The sequence below is a fragment of the Panthera pardus genome, unplaced genomic scaffold, assembly GCF_024362965.1.
Source record: "Panthera pardus isolate Hobbes unplaced genomic scaffold, ASM2436296v1 HiC_scaffold_20, whole genome shotgun sequence".
Lineage (NCBI taxonomy): Eukaryota > Metazoa > Chordata > Mammalia > Carnivora > Felidae > Panthera > Panthera pardus.
Genome location: NW_026526766.1, coordinates 76031111 through 76053149, shown reverse-complemented (window position 1 = coordinate 76053149; position 22039 = coordinate 76031111). Strand labels below are relative to the sequence as shown.

Below are 22039 nucleotides of genomic sequence, written 5' to 3'. Positions count from 1 at the left end.
CAAGAGAAAAGACTGATAAAATAAACAGTCTCAAGAGCCAGAAGGAGAGAAGAAAGAGTGGAACTGAAAAAGTACTCAAAGAAATAATATGTGGATCCTGAGAAACTTAACAGAAGACCATGGGGGAGGGGAAGGGGAAAAAAAGTTACAGAGAGGGAAGAAGGCAAACCATAAGAGATTCTTAAAAACTGAGAATAAACTGAGGGTTGATGGGGGGTGGGAGGGAAGGGAAAGTGGGTGATGGGTACTGAGGAGGCCACCTGTTGGGATGAGCACTGGGTGTTGTATGGAAACCAATTTGACAATAAATTTCATATTTAAAAAAAAGAAATAATGGCTGGAAACATCTCAAATTTGGTAAAATGCATAAATATACATATTTAAAAAGCTTGAGCAAACTCCAGGATAGACACAAAGAAATCCACACCAACAATCATAGTCAAATTTCAGTTTTTCAAGGAAAAAATCTTGAAAGCAAGGAGAAAGAAATGATATTTTATCTACTGGAAAAACACAATTTGTTTTTTTTGTTTTGTTTTGTTTTTTCAATATATGAAGTTTATTGTCAAATTGGTTTCCATACAACACCCAGTGCTCATCCCAAAAGGTGCCCTCCTCAATACCCATCACCCACCCTCCCCTCCCTCCCACCCCCCCATCAACCCTCAGTTTGTTCTCAGTTTTTAAGAGTCTCTTATGCTTTGGCTCTCTTCCACTCTAACCTCTTTTTTTTTTCCTTCCCCTCCACCATGGGTTTCTGTTAAGTTTCTCAGGATCCACATAAGAGTGAAACCATATGGTATCTGTCTTTCTCTGTCTGGCTTATTTCACTTAGCATCACACTCTCCAGTTCCATCCATGTTGCTACAAAGGGCCATATTTCATTCTTTCTCATTGCCACATAGTACTCCATTGTGTATATAAACCACAATTTCTTTATCCATTCATCAGTTGATGGTCATTCAGGCTCTTTCTATAATTTGGCTATCGTTGAGAGTGCTGCTATAAACATTGGGGTACAAGTGCTCCTATGCATCAGTACTCCTGTATCCCTTGGGTAAATTCCTAGCAGTGCTATTGCTGGGTCATAGGGTAGGTCTATTTTCAATTTTTTGAGGAACCTCCACACTGTTTTCCAGAGTGGCTGCACCAATTTGCATTCCACCAACAGTCCAAGAGGGTTCCCATTTCTCCACATCCTCTCCAGCATCTATAGTCTCCTGATTTGTTCATTTTGGCCACTCTGACTGGCGTGAGGTGATATCTGAGTGTGGTTTGATTTGTATGGAAAAACACAATTTGAATGATGGTGGGATTCTCTTGAGAAACCAGGAGGCCAGAGGCAAGTGGCACAGCATTTTATAAGTGTTGGATACAAAAACAAAAACAAAAACAAAAAAAAACCCAAAACTGTCAACTCAGAATCCTATGCCCAGTGGAATATCTTTTAGGAATGAAGGAGAAATCAACACATTCTCATATAAAGGAAAACTTAGAGATTTAGTTGCCATTAGACCTTTTTTAAAAACTGGCTAAAGGAAGTTCTCCAAACAGAAAGGAATGATAGAAGAAGGAGTCTTGGAACATTGGGAAGGAAGAAAGAATACAGCACAAACATGGGTAAATGCAATAGACCTTCCTTGTTTTCTTGAGTTTTCTACATTATGTTTGACAGTTAAAGTAAAGCTGATAGCACTATTTGACGTGGTCCTAAAAGTATTTAAAGGAATATTTAAGAAAATTATGTTGCAGATGAGAGAAGATAAAGGGACATAAAGGGAGGTAAGGTTTCTATATGTCACTTAAATGGGTTGGCATGAATAGACTGTAATAAGTTATGCATACCTAGAGCAAACACCAAAAACTATATAAAGAGATGTACTCAAAAACACTATAGACAAATCAAGATGGAATTTAAAAAGTAATGTTCGAATAACCCACAAGAAGACAAGAAAATGAAGACAGTAAAATAAAAAATGGAGAACAGAAAACAAAATCAAACATCTGGCTTATGCTCTAAAATACTAATAATCACATTAAATGTAAATGATTTAAAAACGCAAAAGACAAATTGGCAGAGTTGATTTAAAAATATGGTATGCTTTTTATAAGAAATTCACTTCACACATAATGATTTTAGCACGTTGAAAGTTAATTAAAAAGGACATATGCAGGGGCTCCTGGGTGGCTCAATCAGTTCAGCGTCCGACTTTTGATTTCCATTCAGGTCATGATCACAGTTTGTGATCTTGAGCCTCACTCCTGTTTGGGATTCTCTCTCCCTCTCTCTGCCTCTCTCCTGCTCTCTAAATAAATAAATAAATAAATAAATAAATAAATAAATAAACGTTTAAAAAAAGACATGCAAATCAAACAAAAAGCAGAGGTAGCTATGTTAATATCAGATAAAGTAAGCCAGAGAGGGCTATCAGATAATATTGAAAGGGTCATCCACCAAGAAGTCTTAACAATCCTAAATGTTTATGCATCAAATAGTGAAACTGCAAAATTTGTGAGGCAAAAACCAATAGAACTGAAAAGAAAAATAGATAAATCCATAATTATAGTTGATTACACCAACCTTCTCTCAACAACTGATGGAACAGTTAGAAAATTACCAACGTTATAGAATAACTCAATAACATCATCAACTAAAAGGATCTAGTTAATTTTATAGAACACACTGCCCAACAACAACAGAGTACACATTCTTTTTCAGTGCCTACGGAACATGTACTAAGATGGATCATATCTTGACCGTTAAAAAAACTCTATAAATTTAAAGAATTCAAATCATATATAGTGTATTTTCTAGCCACAAGAGAAGCAAACTACAAAGCAATAACAAATAACAGAAAAATCTTTAAACATTTGGAAACTACACAACAAATTTCTAAATAATCCACAGATTGAAGAGGAAGTCTCAAGGGAAATAAAAAAAAATACACTGAACTGAAAGAAATAAAAATACAGTATATGCGAATTTGTGGGATGCTATCCTTTCATTGTAATTTCTCTGGGTCTTTATATTTAATGAGGAGGAAACTTAATAGTCATGAATGCATACATTAGAAAAGAAGTTTCAATTTAGTAATTTAAACTTCCACCTAAGATCCTACAAAAAAAAGAACAAAATAAACCCAAAGCAAGCAAAAGAAAGGAAATCAATGCACTTAAAAACAGAACAACAACACAACCTATAGATAAGAGTCAAGGAAACAAAAAAATGGATTCTTTGGAAACATCAAGAAAATTGAAAAAAAAATCTAGGAATACAGATAAAAGGGAGAGAAGATGCCAGTTATCAATATCAGGAATGGAACAGGTGAAATACAATATCATTTATAGTGCCTAAAAAAATAATGAAATATTTAGATGTGAATCTAACATGAATGGGACATGTATGCTAAGAACTATGGAATGCTAATGAAAGAAATTTTTAAAAGATCTAAGTGGAAAGACATATTCTCTTCATGGATTAGCATTCAACATAGTAAAGATCTCAATTCTCTTCAAATTGATATAAATTTGTAGTATGATTCCTATCAAAAACGACAGGATGAGTTTTTTATGGATATACACAAGATTTTTCCACAATTTATATGGAAGGGCGAAAGAACCAGAATGAGCAAAACTTCTTTCGTTTTTGTTTTAATTTTTTGATGTTTATTTATTTTTGAGAGAGAGTATGAGTGGGGGAGGGGCAGAGAGAAAGTGAGACACAGAATCTGAAGCAGGCTTCAGGCTCTGAGCTGTTGACACAGAGCCCAGTGTAGGGCTTGAACCCTTGAACCGCAAGATCATGACCTGAGCTGAAGTCAGATGCTTAACTGACTGAGCCACCTAAGCAAAACTTCTTTTGAAAAGAAGAATAAAGTAGAAGAACTCAGTCTACCCAATGTTAAGGTGTGTATAGCTACGGTAATCAAGAATGTAGTGTTAGTAGAGGGACAGACCTATAGATCAATGGAACATAATAGAATACCCAGAAATGTCCCACACAAATATGCTCAGTTTGTTTTTGTTTTTTGTGTTTTTGTTGTTTTTTTTTTAATTTTTTTTTAACGTGTATTTATTTGTGAGACAGAGAGAGACAGAGACAGAGAGAGACAGAGCATGAATGGGGGAGGGGCAGAGAGAGAGGGAGACACAGAATCCGAAACAGGCTCCAGGCTCTGAGCGGTCAGCACAGAGCCCGACGCGGGGCTTGAACTCACGGACCGCGAGATCATGACCTGAGCCGAAGTCGGCCGCCCAACCGACTGAGCCACCCAGGTGCCCCTTGTTGTTGTTTTTTTACAAAGCGGCAAAAACAACTTAAGTGGGAAAAAAAAAAAATGGAGCTTTCTAACAAAGGGTGCTGGGCACAATAGCACATTCACAGTCAAGAAAACAAACCTCAGTGGAAGTCTCACACCTCATGCAGAAATTAACTCGAAATGTATCACAGAATTAATTGTGAAACATAAAGCCTTAACACTTCTAGAAAAGTACACACACAGAGGAGAAAATCTCTGAGAGTTGGGCTTGGCAAAATGTTTTCAGATTCTAAAAGTATGATCCATAAAAGAGAAAATGGTAACTTGGATTTCATCAAAATTGAAAACATTTGCTCTGTGAAAGCTCATTTGAAGAAGATGAGAAGACAAGTTACAAACTGGGAGAGAAAATACATTTGCAAGCCACATCTTGACAAAAGTCTAATGTCTAGAATATATAAAGAACTCTCAAATAACAGTATAAAAAACCCAAATCAATCAGAAAATAGGCAAAAGACATCAAGAGACACCTCACTGAAAAAGATCTACAGATGGAAGGTGAGCACAAAAGATATTCAACATCAATAAGTATTAGGGAAATTCAAATTAAAGGCACAGTGAGATATCACCACACACCTATCAGGATGGCTACAATAAAATATATTGACAACATCAAATGATGTCAAGGTTGTGGCAAACTGAACCACTCATACGTTACTGTGGGGATTTAAAATAGCACAGACACCCTGGAAAACAGTTTGGCAGCTTTCTAAAAAAAATTAAATCTGTAACTATCCTATGACTCAGAAATGGCACTTCTTGGCATTTTTTTCAGAGAAGTGAAAACTTAAGTTTACACAAAAACTTGTATGCAGATGTTTAGAGCAGCTGTTCATATTAGCTAAGAACAGGAAACAACTCACATGTCCTTCATCAGGTGAATGGTTACACACACAATGGTATGTCCACACCATGGAATACTACTGTGCAATAAAAAAGGAGGTAAATATTGATACATCAGCAATCTGGATGCATAGGAGAATGATGCTGAGTGGGGGAAAAAAAGCCAATCCCCAGAGGTCACATACTGTATGATTATGTTCTATTCCTGAAGTGACAGAAATTCTATAACGTATTCTGAAGAATTCTATGATATAAAGGAATGGAGAACATGGTGGTTTCTGTGCATTAAGGAGAGGAGTCGGGTGGGAAGTGATTGTGGAAGTAAAGGGCAAAAAGGGGAATTTCTGTAGTGATGGAAATGCTGTGTATCTTGACTATCAATGTAAATATCCTTGGGGTGATATTTTTTCTATATTTTTTTCCAAGATGTTTCCATTGGAGGAAACTGGTCAAAAGGTACACAGGGTTTCTCTATATCATATTTCCTACAACTGCACGTGAATCTACAGTTATCTCAAAATTAAATAAAATACGAAAAAAAAAAGGCAAACAAACAGGGTTCAGACTGAATTTGACCTGCAGACTATAGTGTGCTAACTCTGGCTTAAGTGATCTGGTCACCGCCTACCTCTCACACCTTGCTTTGTGCTAGCCTTGTTTTTCCCTGTCTCACTGAGCTATGGCCTCCTCTGTTCCATGGACAGGCCAACACTGCTCCTCCCTCAGGACTTTCAGACTTCCTGTTCCCTATTAGAAAATTCTTCCCGCTTGTATTCACCCAGGAGGCTAATTATTCAGGCTTTGCTCCGATGTTGAGTGTATGCCTCCTTCAGTCCATCCCCACTCACTTTATTCTTTCTTCACCTTATTTTTTTCCTCCGTGGAATAACCATTTTCTGTTTACTTGCCAATCATTTGTCTCCTCTCTAGGATTTAAAGTCCATGATAGCAAGGCCTTGTCTCTCGTGTTTACTGATACATTTTTTAGCACTGAGGAGGTATTCAGTAAATATATTTTGAATGATCCAATGAAAGACTTATATAGATAACAAAGAAAGAAGCTAGGGATGCCTGGGGGGCTCAGTCTGTTAATCGTCTGACTCTTGGCTTCGGTTCAGATCATGATCTCACAGTCGTGAGCTCAGGCCCCGCATCGGGCTCTGTGCTGACAATGCAGAGTGTGCTTGGGATTCTCTCTCTCCCTCTTTCTGCCCCTCCCACCATTCACATGCATCTGCACACATTCTCTCTCTCTCTCTCTTGAAATAAATACACGTTAAAAAAAAAAAGAAGCTAATAGTTTTAGTTAGGTTTTCTTTTGGGGGTTGGGTTCATTCATTTATCATTTGTTCATTTGTCCTTCATTGATTAAGTGCCTACTATGTGCTAGGTTCCGAGCCAGGCACTTCAGGTGGGTTTTCTCATAAAGTCTCCAGAAATGCCTCCAGTAGAGTGGCCATTCCTCCCTAAGGAACCCGAGGCGTTCTTTGAGGTGAAGCACTTGCTCAGGGTCTCAAAACCTGCATGGGATCAGGCCTGACTTCAGCCCCCACATTCTTGTCTGTGAGCTGTCCCTCTGTTTAAAGAAAGGAAACTGAGGTCCAGCTGGGTTCAGGGACATGTCTGACACACAAAGCAAGTGAGCAGACGTGCCTGGGCAGGAATTCTGATCTTCCTGTTTCTAGTGTATTGGCACATGTCCCTTTTGCTCAGTGACATCTGCTCCTGACAAAGAGGAAGTCTTCTCCGACCAAGGCCTCCCCACTCCAGCATCCCCCCGTCGCACTCACACTTGGAGGGACTTTATTTTCCCATTCAAATTATGCTGTGCTTCTTTGTTTGTTCTATTACTAGTCCTCTGTCTGACAGATATGTATATTCCTTATCTCTCAAACTAGTTTCTAAGCTCCTTCAAATTACCCACAACAGCAGCTGCCACTTGCTGAGTGTGTGTTGAACATTTGACGCATTTGTCTCACTGTATTAGTTATCTATTGCCGTATAACAAATTATCCCCAAATTGAGCAGCTGCAAACTAGAAGCTTGTATCATCTCACATAATCTTGGAGGGTTAGAAATTCAAGAGTGGCGGGGCGCCTGGGTGGCTTAGTCGGTTAAGCGTCCGACTTCAGCTCAGGTCATGATCTCACTGTCTGTGAGTTCGAGCCCCGCCTCAGGCTCTGTGCTGACAGCTCAGAGCCTGGAGCCTGTTTCAGATTCTGTGTTTCCCTCTCTTTCTGCCCCTCCCCTGTTCACGCTCTGTCTCTCTCTGTCTCAAAAATAAATAAACGTTTAAAAAAAAAAAAAAAAAAGAAATTCAAGAGTGGCTTAGCCGGGTGGGTCTGGCCCCTATAAGATTATAGTCAAAATGTCAGCTGGGTTTGTAGTTCTCTGAAGTGGCTTTACTGGGGTCGGAGGATCTGTTTCCAAGCTTACTCATGTGTTGTTGGAAGGTCAGCCTTGCTGGCTGTTGGCCAGAGGCTTCAGTCCCTTGCTCACAACATGGCAGCTTGATTTCACCACAGCAGTGCTATGAAAGAGAAGGAGGGAGACAGAAGTTTCAGTCTTTTATAATCTAATCTTGGAAGTGATATACCATCAGTTCTGCCATATGCTATTGGTCATGCAGACCGACGCTGGTAGCGTGTGGGAGGGGACTACACACGGTGTGAATACCAGTAGCGGGCATCATTGGGGGCCATCTTTGATGCTGGCTTTCACTCTGTTTACTCCTTAGAGTAATCACATAAAGATAGATGATGTTGAGTCACTGGCAAGAGGTTACACAGCTTATAAGAAGCAGAGTTTGGATTGAAACCCAAACCCAAACCCAAACCCAAACACACAGACATACTATACATCCTGTCTGGCGCTCAGATGGTTTATTAAAAAAAAAAAAAAAGGCAGCTACTATGTTCCAGACGCTATGCTAAGTGTGCAGTGTAGCTGAGGACAAGGCAGGAAGGTCCATAGTATTACCAGCTTTGCATTTTGGTGGGGGGAGAGAGATGACAAACTGTGAAATAGTTGAAATAATTTGCAAATCTCAAATGATATTACTAGATCTAGTCTGCCCTCTCCCACCCACAAGGACTCAGGGTAGGAAGTCCACGCTGGATGAAGGAATGATCATATGGTGATTGGAAAACCCACTTCATATACTCAGAACACCTCTCCCATGGTCACAGATCAAATGCAAGTTTAATTCTAGCTCTGCGTTTAATTTGCTGTGTTATGTTATTCAAGCGCCTTCACCTCTCTGAGCCTCAGTTTCCCATCTGTAAATCATCATCAAGTTTGTCTTCAGACATAAAATGCTTTAACATAAAGGGTAGTAAGTATGGTGGATGGGGCCCCAAGCTGGGACTAGGGGACTGGCTGTGTACCCTCTACTCATGTGCTGGGGGATTTGTGGTGATGGACACCCTTTACTCTCTGAGCCTCAATTTTACAGTAAGTAGGTGAGGTCAGCTCTAAATCCATCTTTGCTCTGACTTCCCAAGATGAAAAATCTACCATTCAGTAAGTGACAGGGGAGTGCAGTGAGTTGCCTGAGTATCAGTTGAGAGCTACCGAGCCAGAAAGCCTGAAAAGCCCCACCCCTGCCACTTCTCCTCAGTTTCCTGATCTGTAAAATGGGACTAATGTGACTACCAACCTGTATTGCTTTCCTGTGACTACCGAAGCACCAGAAACTGTGTGGTTTAAGATGACAGAAACGTGTTCTGTCTCCGTTCCAGAGGGCACAAGTCCAAAGTCATGGTGCTCTCAGGGTCACGTTCCCTCCACGTGGCTTCTTTGCCTCTTCCAGCTTTTGGGGGTTGTAGCATTTGCTGGCTTACAGCCATGTGGCTACAATCTCAGCTGTGCCTGCACATGGCCTTCTCATCTTGCGTGTGATCTCTCTTTGCCTCTCTCCTGTGGGGACATTCATGGCTGCATTTAGACCTACCTCGATAACCCAGGTAGTCAACTCCATGCAAGAACTTTAATCTTCCAGAACTTTAATCTGCCAGAACTTGACCATAGAAGGTGATATTCACAGGTTTCAGGGATAAGGACAGAAACATATCTTGGGTAGCCATTCTCAGCCTGCCACATGACCTCATAGGCTTGCTGTAAGGACTAAGTAAAAACAGGGAAAGTGTTTAGGTCTTATCTGGATTACAGAACATACTTTTGAAAATTTATTTATTTATTTTTTTAAAGATTATTCATTTATTCTGAGAGACAGAGAGAGAGAGAGAGAGAGAGAGAGAGCAAGTAGGGGAGGGGCAGAGAGAGAGAGAGAGAGAGAGAGATTGAGAATCCCAAGCAGGCTCTGCTTTGTCAGTACAGAGCCTGATGCGGGGCTCAAACCTATGAACCTTGAGATCATGACCTGAGCTGAAGTCGGTGGCTCAAGCGACTGAGGCACGCAGGTGCCCCCAGAACATACTTTTATAAAGAACAAAAGTAGTAGGGAATCAGCAGGGGATGGGACGAACTGTAATTCCGTGCCCCAGATACCTCCTGTCACCTGGTGAGAAGGTCAGCCATTCTTTCCAGGGCTAATTCCCAATCTCTGCAGACAGACAGACCCAGCCCTGAGGACCAGTAAATGGCTCCCAAATGACCCCATGACCAGGTGCCCTCCTGTCTGACATTGAATGTTTAGAGACAAGCAGGGACTTCCTCTGAGCTTGTATTAATATTTACAGCACTTCACTCACATGGAAAATTGATTTTTCTCTTTAAGCACAAAATGTAGCCAGTTTTATAACCTTTCTGCAGCTTGACAAAGGCCATTTATAACCTACTTTCTCCGTCACCCTCCCTGGCGCCAGTCTCAAATGTCTTGAAGAATTCTCGTGCATTGGTAATTATGAATTCTTCTTAGGCGAAATTTAATTTCCAGGAGGATTGACCTTTTTCTTTCTTGTGGTTATTGTTATTGTGGTCTTTGTGAATTGATCTGTGTGTATGTGTTTGTTATTGATGGGGTTCAGGATGGAGGCTTGGAGAAGGGACCGGGGAGCTGGGTGTGGGGTGTGCAGTGGGGGCATTTTAATCAGTGATGTCCAGTGATGGATGAGGAGGGCTGAGCTCTGGGTGTTAATCTTTGTGGACAGGAAATGCCAGCAAGGGTGACTGAAATTAAAACCTAGTACCTCATTTTTGGTCCCGAATGCAAGAGAAGTTGGAAACTGCTTCTCTGTCTGCTGGACTGGACAAGATTAGCTCAGCTCATCTAATGATGGAAAATAAATTATATAGCCAGTTGTCCCTACAGTATAGGATCTTCCAATTATGGAACACTTAGCAGATGCCAGGCACACTCAGAAGAGCATTTGACTGAGGTCACTCAAGATTGGAGTCACCAGGGTACTTTTAGGGACCAGAGGGCTACGGGTTTGTTTACCTGGATACAGGTGTTCCTGGTGAAACAGGAGCTGAAACATCTACAGAAGACCTTGCCTATCCGCTGAAGGGAGATTCAAAGTGTTATTGTTCTGGAAAATGCAGTTACTTATTTAAGCTGGGGAGTGATGATTGAGAAATACCACTTAGGAGGATGGTGTGGAGGAGGCCTAACTGGAATTTGCAGGCTCCCGATGTGGCCATGAAGGGGTCCCATTCAGGACTCTGGAAACAGGGATGGAGACGAAAAGACAAATTCAAGACAGGAAGGGAGAGAACTCACGTTTGATGAGTACCAGATTGCGTGCCAAATTCCAAAGTAGGACATGCACTCCCAGGATCCAGTTGAAGCGTCCCAACAAACGCATAAGTGTAGGTGCTCTGCCCATTTAACAGATAAGGAGGTTGAGGCTCAGAGATGGTGACTACCTTGTCCCAGGTCACAGAATGAGGAGAGGAAGAGCTGGAGTTTAAAACTCATGTCGGTAGGAACTCTTTAAAGTATACCTGGCTGCCTGCCAGGGTGATTTTTTTTTTTATCAGTGGCAGATCCTACTGGATAATAACAAACACAATAATGATGATGATTCACGCAGGGTCAATAGTAATAGCAGCTAAGGCTTGCTGTGCAGTTGCCACATGAGCCACTTTGTTCTGAGCACTTTGTTCTGAGCACTTTGTTCTGAGCACTTTGCCCACGGTACCTCCTTCTATTCTCACACGTCTACCAGGCGGATACTGACAAAAGTCCCACTTCACAGGTGGGCACAGTGAGGTTCAGAGAGACCATACAACTATTAATTGGCCAGACAAGACTTTGACACCCCCTCTGTGGTCTCTGACGCATGGCCCTTCTCGGAAAGTGGGAGGAGAGGGCTCAGTGGGACCCACCACCTCCTTGGCCGTGACTGCCCTGTCGCTCTCTCCCCGAGCAGTGCCCCGAGGAGCTGAGGCCCATGAAGGACGGCTCCGGATGCTACGACCACTCCAAAGGCATCGACTGCTCGGACGGCTTCAACGGTGGCTGTGAGCAGCTGTGCCTGCAGCAGACGCTGCCTTTGCCCTCTGATGCCACCTCCAGCACCATCTTCATGTTCTGCGGGTGAGTCTCTGTTCCCGAGGCCCTTCCCCTCGGTGGGAGATGTGGAAAAAAGGTCAGACACTGCAGTCAGGCCAGACCGGGCCTGCCCGTCAACGAAATGGCCTTTCTGTGTCTGCTTTTTCAGCCCAAGAAGCAAAAGGCTTCTGTGGGGTATTGGGAAGAAGAAAGGAAGAAGTAAAATAAATAATTGATTAATACTTCCAATAAATGGACTCCGCGCTCAGGCGGTGTCTTAGGGTCAGGACTATTTTCTGCTGAAGCCCCCTGCCCCTTCTGTGTCTCCCCCGCAGCCCTGGCCAGTGTAGCTTGGAGACCAGAGCAGGCACCTTGAAAGTGTCACTGAGAAACCAGCAGGTGTGTGCTTGAGAAAACGCTTAGGCCAGACTGTCTACCCTGTTTCTGCAGGGAGTTAGCAGTGCAAATTCAGGGATGGCCTCTCTATGCCCTAACGCCCTATCTGTAAGGATAATTAAGTGGAGGCGAGGAGGCGGAAAGGAAGCCATGCAGGCAAATGCTAAGGACTCAGTGGAGTTTTACAGTGTGTCTGAGACTGAAAGAATGGGCGCATTGGGACCAGCTTGCTGAGTAGCCTGGGACAAGTCCCTTTCCCTCTCTGGGCCGCAGTTTGACCACATGCAAAATGAGATCTTTGGCCGATGACGCCTAACGTTTCATCCAGTTTACCTAGTTTTCCATCCGGAGGAGTGAACTGGGAATTACCTCTGTCATGGACGGCCTCCAGGGTAGGGCTTGATCCTCAGCTATTCCTCGAAAATGGCACTGCTTTTTTTCCCCTCTCTTCTTCAGTCTCTTTCTGGTGACATCTTCCTATTTAAAAATGTCCTCATCTTTTGACATTCTGTGACTCAGAAAAATAATCCAGTGCTCGTGCAAGAATGTCTGTCATCGAAATATGCTCAGTGCTTTGCTAAGATCGGAAAACAGAATAAGGCATTTAGCAAGAGCCTGTTCGGTCCTACATATTATGCAAAAGGGGGTGGGGGAGCGTGTATGAGTTTGAACTCAGTTTAACAGAAAATTAATTTTATCTGCATGGTTCTCGTCCAGGGTTCTAGTTTTCCTTCTGGGACTTGCTTTAGGGTCTCCCCTTCTGCCTCAGTTACACTGGGGGCTGCAGGTGCCTTTGAGCAGGTGTTGCAATGGCTTGCTGCAGGCCCTAGATATGTATCAGCAAAATAAATAAGAAATAAATTAGTGTATGCAGACCTGAATTTATAGCTGTGTCTCCTCAGCTTAAGTGACTGCAGGGCAGTGTTGAGTAAATTATGCATGGGCTTAGATCTGAGGCTTGAATACAGAATCAGCCGTGTTCTTATCATTATTTTTCTCCCTGTGTACCTGGTGGTGGGGTAGTCTTTCTGTTGCAAAAAACAGTAGGAACAGCAGGTAGAGCAGTAATGGATTGTGACATAGCGACTGTCACCAGCTTCCAGTGAAGCACACTGCAGAGGTCAAGGGGAATCGACAGACTCTCGTTCTCATCCAAGCTCTGGAGATAACTCTCTCTTAGGCATTGAGCAAATCTCTGAGAACCCCTGATCTTCAGTTTGCTCGTGTCTAAACTTTTAATATTTGCCCCAATATAATGACGGTTGTGAAGAGTGCACAGTTACTTCCTGTTAATTACTCCCTTAAGGGTAAGTCGTGTGTCCAAGGTCACATGGTTAGTAACGTAGCTCGCTGCCTCCTTGCTGTGTGACCATGAGCAAGTTACTCAACATCTCTGTGTCTCCCTTTCCTCCTCTGTAAAATAGGCATGATAATGGTATCTCTTTATGGGTTGTGATGAGGACTAAAATGCATTACCTCACAGTTTCCATGAGTGTCTGTAAAGTGCTTCTGAACAGGGCCCTGCACAGAGTTGGCACTGTATGTATTTGTTAAATAAAATAATTACAGTGAATGATGAGTAGGGACAATAGCCCCTCACTTGCTCAGTGACTCGAGGTGTTCAAGTTCTTGGTTTTTAGGTTTGTGAGACAGGATCACCTAACTTTCCCTATCAGGAAAAGTCTCTGAAAGTCTTTTTTTTTTAATTGAAGCAGAGTTGGGATACAAAATTAGTTTCAGATGTGCGCCATAGTGATCTGACATTTATATACGTTAGGGACGCTCACCGCAGTAAGTGTACTTGTCATCTGTCACCATAGAAAGTTAATACACTGGTACTGACTCAATTTACTATGTCGTACTTTGCAACCACGTGAGACTTGGAGCTTGTTCCTCAAGCCCCTTCCCCTGTTTTGCCCCTGTCCTTCCCTGCCCCTGCCTCCCCTCGGGCAACTGCTAGCTTGTTCTCTATATTTATGACTCTGTTTTTTTTTGTTGTTGTTCTTTGTTTTGATATTTAGGTTCCACAGATCAGTGAAATCGTGTGGTATTTTTATTTCTTTGTCTGACTTATTTCCCTGAGCATAATACCCTCTAGGTCCATCCATGTTGTCACAAATGGTAAGATTTCATTCTTTGTATGTGGCTGAGTGGTATTCCATGGTGTGTGTGTGTGTGTGTGTGTGTGTGTGTGTGTACATATACACACACCACATCTTTATCCATTCATCTATAACTTTTTAAAAAATGTTTATTTATTTTTGAGAGAGAGAGAGAGAGAAGAGCGCAAGTGGGGGAGGGGCAGAGAGAGACATTGACACAGAATCCGAAGCAGGCTCTAGGCTCTGAGCTGCCAGCACGGAGCCCGATTCAGGGCTCGAACTCATGGACCATAAGATCATGACCTTAGCTGAAGTTGGGCACTTAATGGACTGAGCCACCCGCGCACCCCTCCATTCATCTATTGATGACACTTGGGCTGCTTCCATATCTTGGCTATTGTAAATAATGCTGCAGTAAACATCGGGTGCACATATCTTTTCTGATTAGTGTTTTCATTTTCTTCAGGCTGGATCGTAGGGTAGTTCTATTTTTAAGTTTTTAAGGAACTCCATACTGTTTCCCATAGTGGCTGCGCCAGTTTGCATTCCCACCGACAGTGCACTGAGGTTCCCTTTTCTCCACATTCTTGCCAACACCTGTTATTTCCTGTCTTTTTGATACTAGCCTTAACAACAGATTTGAAGGGATATCTCATTGTGGCTTTGATTTACATTTTTCTGACATTCAGTGATATTGAAACAGTTTTTCATGAATCTGTTGGCCATTGGTACGTCTCCTTAGGGAATATGTCTATGCAGGTCCTCTGGCCATTTTTTGATTGGATTGTTTGTTGTTGTTGCTGTTTTTGGTGTTGATATATCCAATAAGGGGTTAATATCCAAAATATAAGAAGAACTCTGAAAGTCTTAAATAAGAATGAATGGGCGGGAGTGTGCTGGCAGCTGTTGAAGCCCATCCAAATGCTGATAAACAGGACAAAAAAAGAAAATAAAACCCAGGTCTCCTAAAACCAACTGCAGTGTCAACATGTTTTGAAGATTGCCTATTAAGGATGCAAATGAGAAGTTACCCACACTTGTTAGAAGCACTGTAAACAAAACAATGAAAGCCATTAGCAGGTACTTGTGAGAAAGTTGGTAGAGAGATGTAGCACCTAATTGAATTAAGCAAGGGAAACAAACCTTTGCTCAAGGAGACCTTCCAGATTGGATCAGAGCTCTGTGACCTTGCTGAGTTCCTTGGGTAGGCTCAGGTTCAGTAAACCTCTCTGCAGCCAGTGAGTCACAGCAGCTAACTTTTATGAAGTGCCTCTTCTGTGCCATGGCTGTGGTTAGTGCTTCGATTACAAGAGCCGGTTTTTAATTCTCCTAACAACTCTACAAGGGACGTACTATTATGATCGCCAGTTACCATCAAGAAAACCAGGCACAGAATAGCTCTGTGACTTTCCCAAGGTCACACAGCTGGTACATGGGGGCATTAGGGCTCCAACCCAGGCTGTGTGCCTCTAGTCTCAGTCAGGACAGACCTGCTGTTATTCCTAGCCTCTGGCCACTTCTAGCTATGTGGTCTTAAGCAAGTCCCTAAACTTCTGTGAGCCTTTCCTTTTAAGTAGAATCAGATGCAATTGTGAGGATTGAATGGAATTATGCATGCACAGAGGCCAGCACGCGTGAGCACCCAGCGAATGGCAGTTATGGCCAGTCTAATAGGTGTAAAGCCAGCTAATTTAATCACTTGGCGACGGAATTGTAGGTCTTCTTTACCACCCTGTCTCCAGCACCTAGAACAGTGCCTGGCAATTAGTAGGTGCTCACATAATAATTGTTAAATGATGTTCTTCACTTAACATGGCTAAAGCAGTTGTCCCCAGCCCAGTCTTTCCAGCTGCAATTCCAGTTGTGTCCCTCGTCCTGAATGAGGCCTCTTCTTGGCCTGCGCATCTGGAATTTTGACAATGTTGTTCCATCTGCCTCTCCTCCTCCTCTGTACCATCAATCCCCACCCCTTGCCTGTGGCCATTTAGCTTAGACAGCTCTGTTTCATCATCAAGACTCAGTGTGGATATAACCTTCTCTGACAAGTCTTCTCTGAGCCCCATGGGGTGCGGGAGTGAGAAGTGTAGTTACCCTGGAGCTGGGTAATAGAATACCTTGCCCTTTCAAGTGGATACTGCTTAAATATTGGCTCGGGATTTAGCAAGTGGGGTTAGGGCGTGCAAAGAAAGGACCTTTTTTCTTGTTTTATTTTGATTTGTATTTTTTTTCATTTCTACCCACAAGACGCTCTTGCAAGGACTGTTTGGTAGCTTTGAATTCTAATTTATCCCAGTGATATCTGGACACCCTGCAGACTGGACCTCCTGCCAGCTGCCTTGATAGCCAGCCCCTGGTCTACACAACTGAGTAAAGTATCTTTCTCTGGGATCACACAGCACCCCAGTGCTTCTCTCTGTGGTCACCCTGTTGCTCTTTTGACTTACCTGCTTTCCTGTGTGGACCTCATTGCACTGTGACGTCTTCATGATCAGGAACTAGGTCGTAGTCACCTGGGTATCCCCATTGTCACTCCCCACTGTTTGCCCCAAGAACTTCTTCAAAACCATAACCGTTGAATTAAGGAATTCATCTGTCTAGGGTTTCTTGCACCTACTCTGTACCTGGCCTTTTATGGGATGCTGAGAACGCAAATAGGCATTGAGTTTGTACTCTGGGACAGAGGGGACACTGAGGACAGGTGGCTGAGCCTCACTTGGTCCTGATTGATGTTGATAGAGCAACAAGTACTAGCAGGGTAGAGAGAAGCAGGTGAATTTGAGAGAAGTTGAGAAGGTCATCAGAAACTGAGCTGAAGCATTTAGAATGAATCTTTACAGGTGAGGGAGCATCCCCAAGCAATTACAGGTTGCTTGGTTACCTAGCAACCAAGTTGGTATCTTTTGTGTATGTGTGTTTATGATGTACTTCATGCATTCTTTGACAAGGACTTAATATTATCCACATAAATCCAACCTATTAAAAAAAAACATGTCATATAAAGTTAGGACTGACCGGAGCCATGTGTAAGGACAGAGAGAGAAAATGGTTGCAGGAGCCTGAAATGGGGGCATTACTCAACTGGAGATAAATTTAACTCTTTGCTTCTTGGCAACTGAAGTAAACAGAAAAGGCAAAACAAACACCCCCCCCCCCAAACATATGGTGAATTATATAGTAGTCCTGGCTTGACAAAAGGAAGGTCATGTTTTTTGTTGTTTTATTGTGTTTTGTTTGTTTCAGGGGGTGAACACCTTTTCCTGGCATAATTTGCTAAGAGAGATGTTCCCTGTATATATATTTTTGTTCCCTGTATTTTTAAATAAGAAATTGTGATCAAGGTCATTCATATTTTTTGAAGTTTCAAGCATTTCTCAGATCTTTCAGAGGAGGAAACCGTGACCCAGAAGGATCTCACAGCCATTTAGGAGGTAAAGTTGGGACAGGAGATAACCCAAGCGTCTCTCTTCAAATTTGAATGGGATGTAAATGTAATTTTATTAACAATGTAATGAAAATGTGTTTAAAAATCTGGGCCGAAAGAGCACGTCTAGCCACACATCCTCTCTAGGAGTGGAAAATGCTGACCTCCAGACTGAAGATAGTGATCTTAATTTTGACTTTCAGTAACTGGTTGGAGAGGTGTGGGATGTGTTTATTCACCACTTGTTTTGTTTTGGTTTCTGACTTTTAGGTTAGGGTCTGCATTTTCACCTCTGTGACTTCTGATCGAAGAAACGGGATTTTACCTCCCATAGTTAACACAGAACATCCACATACCAGGTTCTCGGCAGACATCACAACCTTATGCTCCCTGCTGCTTGAAGTATTTTGCAAAAGCTCAGGTGTAAAACATATTCACAGACATTTGACTGAAGCACACAGAGTTCATCCATTCATTCAGAGAGATTTTTCCACTGTGGGATCTGTGAAACATGAGTCCCATATGCAGCTGAAAGGCAGAAAAGGGTAGCTCAGTGGTCACATTCCTATGTGGATGGGAAATTGTACTCTATAACTGCCTTTAAGGTTCATGGTGCACCTGAGGGTAGTAAAGGCTCTGACAAGTCCTGTGGTGGTGATATATCATAATTCACTTGTTCTAAAGTGCCCACGTTTTCCGCTTTCGAACATCTCTGAAATCAGGATGCATTTTACTATCAATGCTTTGAAAGATTTTTTAAAAATGTTTTTCTTAGTGTTAGGTGACATGCTAATGTTTCTCACAAGCGTTGAGGGTCTTAGAGTAGATACATCATTATATAAGTTAACCAGAATTCCCCCATGGAATTCTGTTTCCTTTCCTTTCCTTTCCTTTCCTTCTTTCCTTCTTTTCTAAAGAATACCCTTGGGTACCTTACATTCAAAATGGCTTTTCTGGAAACTAAATCTTGAGTGAAACCTTCAGGCAGAGACCACCCTGAAAACAGTTTTACTAATCTTTATTTTGGTTAATGTTGAGACAGTCCCAAGGGCCTTCATGAGAAAGGCCCCCATGATATTGGATTGTAGGGTTCCTGTGGCTCAGGACCTTACCTTCTAGGCCACAGAGAGTCATGGTCCAGACAGCCCCAGGATGGGATTCATTACGGGTGTCTGATTCAGTAAAGCTGGACGCCACCTGCTACGGTCTTGTCTTGTGGTGGGCTCAGATTCAGCCCTGACATTGGTCCAAGTCAGTGTTGCATGCCGTTCCTTGAGCTCTTCTGACCTTACATGTTCTATGTTTTTACATTCCCCGCCCCACCCCACCCCAGGATCTGATTCTTTTTGCCATTTAAAGAAAAAATTTCTAGTCTGTGCATTGCCATCTATAATCTTATAGGCTCCACAAACCGTTGAGGAATGAATGAATAACTGAGCAAGTAAATACATGAATAAATAAACACCCTGCTTGGAGAATCTGTGTAAATGCCATCCCTCTCTAAGGTCCCAGTTTCCTCTTATGAAAGACAAGCAGATTGGAAATAGTCATTTGTGCTGAAATGAAATGAGTACTAGATGTGGAGTAAGAAGATCCAGGTCGAGGTAGTGGTTTTTCCAAAGTGCTGGTATGATCTTGGTTGTGGAATTTTAAAGTGCCAGCCTCGAGGTCCTTGGTGGCTGTGTTGGAATGAAACTCCCCATCTCGTGATGTTGCTGTAGGGATTAAATAAAACATGCTCTTGGCTAAACATGTATAGGTTTTATGGCACAATCTCTAAAGGCCCATCTAGTTCTAGTATTCTCTATAATGTGATAGGTGTGTTAAGGGTAACACATTCATTGCCTACAGCTAAAATGCCCAGTTTGTATCTTTGTACTTATTTTATGGTTTTCATTTTGGCATATGTATAAATATAGTTCCATGCAGATCTTGGCTGGTTTCCTGTGAGCCTACACTCTTTAGAATTTCTGTAAGAAAATCTCCCAGACGACAGAATGTTCTAAAGAAACTGTATAATTATGTCGCATGGAAAAAAAAAACCAACAACTAAACAGACCTTTGCATAAATCATCCATCTTGTGCCCTGAGGTGGCTTGGGGGAGAGAGTTTCTCATGTTTCAAAACTCAGAGGATCATTTACCTCTGAGTCCCTATGTTTTTATGAGTCTCTGTTTTTTTCCCCTCCCCGCATCTCTAAGTGTCTTACTAAGCATACCCCAAACCTTTTATCTCCCCTCCTTCCTCTCCTGTTGAGCCACAATCCTTTCCTACCCCCAGACAAAAATAGATAAATAAATAACCATGAACCTACAGGTGTAATATGGCTAAAATTTCTCTTTCACACACACATACACGCACACACACACGTGGCACACACACACTCATACACATGCTTTGAAATATGAACTCCCAGGTCTGCTTCCTAGCACCACAGTAAACAAGGTGTATCTCCATGGGCAAGTCACTTACCGGTTTTCTCATCTGAACATGAGCAATGCCTCCCTGCTACGGTCTTCCTTTAGTTTCCTAATGCTTTGATGATGAATTGCCACAAACGTAGTGGCTTAAAACCTCACAGATTTATTATTTACACCTGTGGAGGTCACAATTTCTAAAACTGAGGCATCAGCAAGATTCTTAAGGCCAGAGGAACAGTCTGTTTCTATCTGTCTCTCCTCTGATTCCACACTATATCTCCTTCTCTGACTCTGACACATTTGTCTACTTCTTATGCTCTTATAAGGACCCCCTTTTAAAAAATGTTTTTTAATGTGTATTTATTTTTGAGAGAGAGAGAGAGACAGAATCCAAAGTAGGCTCCAGGGCCCGAGCTGTCAGCACAGAGCCTGATGCAGGGCTCGAACTCACCAAGTGTGAGATCATGAGCTGAGCCGAAGTCAGATGCTTAACCAACTGAGCCACCCAGACACCCCGTTTTAAAATTTTTAATGTTTATTTATTTATTTATTTATGAGAGAGAGAGAGAGAGAGAGAGAGAGAGAGAGAGACAGTCAGTCAGAATCTGAAGCAGGGTCCAGGATCCAAGCTGTCAGCACAGAGCCTGACATGGGGCGCGAACCCATGAACCGTGAGATCATGACCTGAGCCAAAGTCAGATGCTTAACCAACTGAGCCACCCAGGCTCCCCTTATAAGGACCCTTTTGATTACATTGAGTCCAACTAGATAATCAAGAACAATCTTCCCACCTCGAAAGTCTTAATCATACTTACAAAGTTCCTTTTGCCATGTATGGTAACATATCCATAGGTTGTAAGGACCTATGGTTGTTAGGACACAGACATTTTGGGGGCACCATTATTCTACCTAATTCAGGTTGTAATAAGGAGCAGGTCAGTTTGTATATAGGGAAATATTCCACTAGACTGGAATCTTAACTCTAGGGCTGAGCTTTGCGTGTATGTGTGTATGTGTGTATGTGTATATATGTACATGTATATATGTGTGTATGTATATGTATATGCATACGAATATAAATACACAGGCATACATATGTATATAATGTACATATTTAACTTGAACTGTAATAATTATGTATACACTTATCTATTTAAAATACATGAATGCTATATGTATGGATGTATCATTTATCAAGAGCAGTGTTGCAATGGCACCGTATGTTTCACATTGTCTGTTACACGACAGATACTATTTTGTCCTTTAGGTAAGTTATGTCAGTTCTCACATAAGCTCTGTGGTAAGGATAACTTTTATCCCCATTTAATAGATTGTGTCACTGAGGCCTACAGAAGTTAATAGATTGTATCAGGGTCATATGGCTGATAAGGAGCATAGCTTCCCTTTGAACCCAGGTTTAATTAGATACAAACTCTGAGCTCCACACCTGTGTCTCCCTTAAGTAAGGGAGCATGAAATCTCAGTAAATTCACCGAAGTAGAAATTATACAAGCTATATTCCAGACTAGAATGCAATAATATTACATATTAACAGCAGTCTAGTTAGCAGATGCATCGGTCTACTTGAGAATTTTTTTTACATTTAAACAACTAAACCTCCTAAGTAACACTCGAGTAAGGAGAAAAATCAAACTTAAATGACCACGTCCTTAGAAATGAGTAGGAGCAGGCAGACTGTGTATTCACATTCATGGAACATGGGCAAAGCAGTCAGCGCTCCGTGTCATGTACTGAGAAGCAAGACAGATTGAAAATAAACAAATAAACATTCAAATCAAGAAGCCAGAAAAAGAATTATAAAACAAACTCAAAGAAAGCAGCAGGAAGGAATTAATACAAATAAAAGCTGAAATAAATGAAATAGGAGAAAAAAAGGAGCCTCATCAATAAAATGCAAAAGCCTTTTGAAATCAGAGAGGGAGAGAGAACACAAGGACATTAGGAATGAGCTAGAGACATACCCATAGAAGCACAGAAGATAAAGCAAATTTAATGAGAATACTGTGTACAACTTTATACCAATAAATTTGCAAGTCTTGATAAAATGCATTATTTTCTTG

General features: G+C 41.9%; 1 protein-coding gene across 4 annotated transcripts in view; it reads left to right on the top strand.

The window, feature by feature from the left end:
• Positions 1 to 22039, top strand: part of ASTN2 (astrotactin 2) — an 874248-nt gene that overhangs the window by 539279 nt on the left and 312930 nt on the right. For all 4 annotated transcript variants that reach the window (XM_019454036.2, XM_019454034.2, XM_019454035.2 and 1 more), the window contains one exon: positions 11498 to 11664. In XM_019454036.2, the coding sequence (XP_019309581.2) occupies positions 11498 to 11664 (167 nt within the window). The remainder of the gene's footprint in view (positions 1 to 11497; positions 11665 to 22039) is intronic.